This window comes from Cyprinodon variegatus, unplaced genomic scaffold (assembly GCF_000732505.1).
Source record: "Cyprinodon variegatus isolate N-32 unplaced genomic scaffold, C_variegatus-1.0 Scaffold730, whole genome shotgun sequence".
NCBI classification, from domain to species: domain Eukaryota; kingdom Metazoa; phylum Chordata; class Actinopteri; order Cyprinodontiformes; family Cyprinodontidae; genus Cyprinodon; species Cyprinodon variegatus.
The window spans coordinates 267,659-272,879 of NW_015151183.1; the positions used below are offsets into that span (position 1 = coordinate 267,659).

General features: G+C 49.2%; 1 protein-coding gene across 1 annotated transcript; it reads right to left on the reverse strand.

Annotated features, from left to right (window-relative positions):
- Positions 1 to 1,449: 1,449 nt before the first annotated feature.
- Positions 1,450 to 3,642, reverse strand: LOC107097870 (proline-rich protein 2-like). The gene is made up of 3 exons (XM_015395197.1): positions 3,485 to 3,642; positions 2,816 to 2,937; positions 1,450 to 1,826 (listed from the first exon to the last, which is right to left on the reverse strand). Exons 1-3 carry the CDS (start codon positions 3,640 to 3,642, stop codon positions 1,450 to 1,452), a joined length of 657 nt encoding a protein of 218 aa, XP_015250683.1.
- Positions 3,643 to 5,221: the final 1,579 nt, after the last annotated feature.

Below are 5,221 nucleotides of genomic sequence, written 5' to 3' on the forward strand. Positions count from 1 at the left end.
CCGTCCGCCGTATTGTGGACGTATGTGGGTGGCAATACCTCGTCGATTGGGAGGGTTACGGTCCTGAGGATCGTTCCTGGGTCCCTGGATCTTTTATTTTTGACCCCTCCCTCATTAGGGACTTCCACCTCTCATCCCTCGGGTTCTTCTGGACCGCCGGGTCGTTGGGGGGGGGGGTACTGTTAGGAATCCAGTTTGTGTGGGTTGTGTTTTGGTTTATTTTCCCTCCACCACCAGGTGGCGCCTGGTTCTCGTTGGTCTTCTCACAAACCTGCGGATGTTACCTCATTACCGCCACTACCTCGACGCCAGAGTGTTTACCAGTTTTGGGTACTCTCGCCAAGCTGGGTTTTGCTGTCTCAAACTGAGTTTTTGTCTTTGACTCGGCAGGAAGTCATCCTGCATACTGGATGTTTTGGACTGAGCTTCAACTGATCTGGGGATTTAAACTGGAGGTTTGTACACAGTGCACTGTCCACAGTGCACAGGCAATCAACTTGATAATTATATTCACGCATTATGGTTATTCACGCCGGTTCAGAGGTTCTGGGTACAGGTATGCAGAGATGGCAAAAGTACTCACTTTTCATACTTGAGTAAAAGTACAGATACTTGTGTTAAAAAATACTCTGGTAAAAGTGGAAGTACTGATTAAACTTCTTTACTCAAGTAAAAGTAAGAAAGTACAGGCTTGTAAATTTACTTAAAGTATAAAAGTAAAAGTAGAAACCGCTTTTTTCATGCCGTTGCCTACATTTTAAATGGATGTCTGCCAATAGGACTTTCAATCATCTCGTCGTCCATACTACTATGCTAACGCCACCGCCACCAAGCTGCAATGATTTGCCGCCAATGAATACCAAATCTGTCGATTCATCTTGTAGTGGTGCGTCAAATGCAACGTAGATTCCCATCCAATTAGATTGAATTTGGTATTGATGACGTGAAAAATAATAACGGTAACTCCATTGAAATGATTCAAAACTAAAGTAACAAGCCAATTTTTTAAAATGTAAGGAGTAGAAAGTACAGATATTTGTGTAAAAATGTAAGGAGTAGAAGTAAAAAGTCACCATAAAAATAAGTAGTAAAGTAAAGTAAAAATATCAGAAAAATCTACTTGAGTACAGTAACGAAGTATTTGTACTTCGTTACTTCCCATCTCTGCAGGTATGTAAGACCTATCACTGGGCCTGGGTTGTAAAATCTCAGTTTTCCCTTCAGTTTGCTTGCTGGGTGACTTTGAGGGCAGCTCTATGGAAAAAAAATCAGTTTGCATGGCTTTCACTGCGTTATGCATCGCAAAGAAAACTATCCTCATGAATTGGAAAAGTAAAGATAAACTCACCATCAATCAGTACAGAGATCTGTTGTTGGATCATATTAATCTTGAGACAGCATCTGCATCCCCATCAGACCGATCTCTCTGGGCTCCCTTGATCGGCTCCATCACTTAGTGTAGTGGGGGGGCTGTGGGGCGCGTCCTATGGGGCGCGGGGGGGCGCTCAGAGCGGGGTGCCTGGCGGGTCTAGCCCTGGGGTCTGTTGCCCCCATCGGGGCGGGGCTTGGGGTGCCTCGGGGGGGTCCTACGGCAGCCGCATGTGGTGCTCTTGGGGGGTTCCGTGGTGGCAGACGTGGGCTAGTGGCCTGGTACCTGTGCTGCTGCTGGGTGGGTCCGGGTGGGTTCGGGGGTCTAGGATCCCTGGGGCGCATTGCCCTCGGGCGGGGGCCCCGGTGGGGCTTCGGGTTCTGTGGGGAATGCTGCTTAGGGTCTGGGCCGGTGTACGCCCGGCTGTCTGTGCTGGGGTGCCTCAGGGCCTGTTGGGCTGGGGGGGCATGGAGATTAACACCTATGGCAGATGCTTACCCCTTCAGGGGTTTGCACTCTGCTAGTGGGGGAAGGGGAGGGAGGGGGAGTGGGAATGATCTCGGCCTGGATGTCTTTTGTCGCTTGTATGGTGAGTGGTTTGAATGTTAATGTAGGGGAGGGATCACATCTCCGGAGGGGATGCAGGGGGTGGTGATGGAGGGAAGAGGATTTTAGAAGGGCTTCGGGTGTGGCTCCCTGTTTCGGTCCTGGTCCGGGCCGTCCCCTGGTGGGGCTTCGTTCGGGGTGGGGGCTCTGTGTGTTGTGATTGGACTGGCCGGCCGGGGTTTCCCACCCTCCTTATTTATGTATTTATTTCAATTATAATTATCGTTTATTTATTTACTTTTTTTTTTTTGTGAATGGACAGGATGGGCGGTGGGTGATAGTGTCGGCCCTGTGCCCGGCTGGCTGGGGGGTCCTGCTGCCGGTCCCTGGCCCCCAGGCTATGGTGGTGAGACTGGTGGGGCACTGGGTGAACGGGGGTGCCTATTGTAGTCAGTGGGGGAGCTGGCTCCCTGGGAGTGCAGTAAGCACCCCAGTCCTTTGCTCCTCATCCCCGAAATCCTCCCTCTGCCTCCTCCATCACACTCCTCCATCACACCTTCTGATGATGTCCCCCACCCCAATTTTATTTTGCATTTTAGACACTTCCATCTACAACATTTTCACAACACACATCTATGTAGGGCATTTTCTGGGGGGTAGGGGTCAAGGCCACCCGGGGGGGCTTATTTTATGGGCCTCACCACGGTCAGCTCCCCCCACCCCCTCCCGCATGTAGACATTGAAGGTTCTGGGTTGTCGATTGGGTACCGCCTGTCTTCCGGAGGGGGGGTGGACTGTGCTGGACACCCCCTTTTGGTACTCCCAGTTTTAATTACACTTGAGAGCAACACACAACAACACATTCGAGCAGGCGTAGGGAGGATCAGGGTCTTCTCACACCCCTGTTCTCCAGCTGCCACTCGGAGTCTGGGGCATGGAGGAAGAGCGAGCCACCTGTCCATGGTCTTGGTGGGGGGCTGCTGAGGGGCCTGGGTTGCCTGCCGGTGCCGGGGCTGTCACTTCTGTTCTCCCCAAAGGAGGATGGAGGGAGGGGCATGTAGCAATTGTGGAGAGGAAGTGGCTGGGTGAATTAGTTAGGGGGGGGTGGGGGGGCTCTGGTTGGGTGGCCTGTGCGGGGCATGTGGGCGCCGATACCGGGGCAGCTTTTGCTGGGGGTGGTCTGGTCCGGGTGCGGGGTGGGGGGCCGAACCCGATGCAGGAATGAGATGGGTTGGTGTGGCAGTGTCACCGCTCCCCTCCCCCTCATGTGGCTTTCAGGTTCACTCATTGGGTCATTCGATAATCCCGGGACCAACCATCGGTGCCGCCAGGTGTTTGGTCCTGGTATTATTGGATGTGAGTGTTATGTGTGAATGTGCGTTCGCGTTTTTTCTTTTTTGGCTCATCTCTACAAAGTCTGTGAGGTGTGAGTTGGGACACTAAGGTGGTAAGGCGTGATTGAGACTGAGTTTTGTTTTTTCCCCAGGTTGGGTTCTGAACTGCTTCCTCTCCCAAGCACATCTCAAATCTGCGCCAAGTGAGGAGCCCATTTCCCCCGTCCTGCTCTACCTCCGCTGGCTGGCACCTGGGCTCGCTGGTGCACTGGTGGAGCTCGGGGTTTGGGGGTGGACCTGGTGGTTGGGGCAACCCTGAGGCCCCGGATCCCTGGGGCCCATGGCCGGATTCACTTCGGGGTGACTGGCTGCCGGTGGAGCCCGCGGACTCATCCCCACGGCTCCTCCCTTGGTGGATGTCTGATTTCCTGGGTTGGCTCCTCCTTGGCGCCTTTGCTCTTGGGGTCACTTTGGGTGTCTGGGGCTTTGGGTCTCCTGGCGCTCGGGGGGAGCCTCTTCGGCTCTTCACAACCACTATTAAGCTTTTTTTCTTTGGATAAACTTTACATGCACAAGTGCATGCTCACAAACAACTACAGGTGCTTGGTTCCAGGTACTTAGAGATTCACTTCCATACAGAAAGCCCACATTCTTATCTTCAGGTAACACAGAGCACATGTCAGATTAAATAATACTACTTTACTTCAGCGATAGTATCTAAGTCAGGGGTGTATACTGGTTCCAGAAAGGGCCGTGTGGCTGCAGGTTTTCTTTCCAACCAAGCAATAGCACACCAGAGTCCAGTCATTTCATCAAGTCATCGTGTTAGATTGGAATCACTTGATGAGATGACAGGAGTCTGGTGTGCTATTGCTTGGTTGGAAAGAAATCCTGCAGCCACACAGCGCTTTCTGGAACCAGTTTGACACCCCTGATCTAAGTGTTACTTTATTGTATCTCTTATACTATGTCTGTTGGTTGTGCTGTTCTTTTTACATCTCTTTTCAGGTGATGAAGCAGACTGAAAATGTTCTATCATTATCTCCCTTTTATCTCCTTTTTCTTTCATCTTTTCTCCTTTTTATTTATATGCATAAAACAAGCGGAATAATATGGCAATAGCTGTACTGCTCCATTTGTGAAAGTAAAATCTGTTGGGCTCTTTTGGCAGGAAGACAATTATTCTTATTGCCACATCGCCAGACAGGCCACTGTTAAAAGAAAAATAAAAAAAAATAAACCATTAGGTCTAGTGGTGGTCTATGTAGATAGGGCAAGGTGACTGTTCTGCACTGAAATAGTTAGTCTTCATCAGTGCTGATTGTTCTGATCAATCATTAACCCTCCATTAGCTTATTGAAGTAAACGTGAACAAAAACTTAAAATATTTCTCACAGATAAGGACCATAGAAGCTTCAAAAGATTTAGAGCTCAGTTTTTATCTAAATGCACAGATGAGCAAATAAGACTGTAAATATAGTTAAACATGTCTAGACCCGCCTTTCCTGTAAAAGGGGGCAGGCTTCAGGTGACTGAGGTATTAAAGGAATCATGAAAAACGGGTCCAGTGAGGTCTCCATTTGGTCTAGATCAGAGCAGAGCAAGGTAGGAATTTTGGATCGGGTGAGTCTCAACTTCATTCTTTTTATTCCGTTTCAGAATTTAAATGGGTATTCTCTTTGTGGAAAAAGCAGGGAACCAGTTTTTGTCCTTTATATGCGTATAGGAAAAAAAATAAGTTTTTGTTTTGTGTCAGATGGGCTGAGACTATCAGGGAAAAAAGTGGGAAGTTTATACTTTTGTTCTCTAAGATACAATCTTAGACAGACCCGTTTGTCCTGATTCTTTAGCTGTGAGCTCTAAGTCAGTGCTCCTGTTAGTCTGCAGGAACTGGACGACAGAGTAGAGCATTAATAATAGTAAATAAAAATTAACTCTAATAACACAAAGGGCATCAATGTTCTGATCCAAA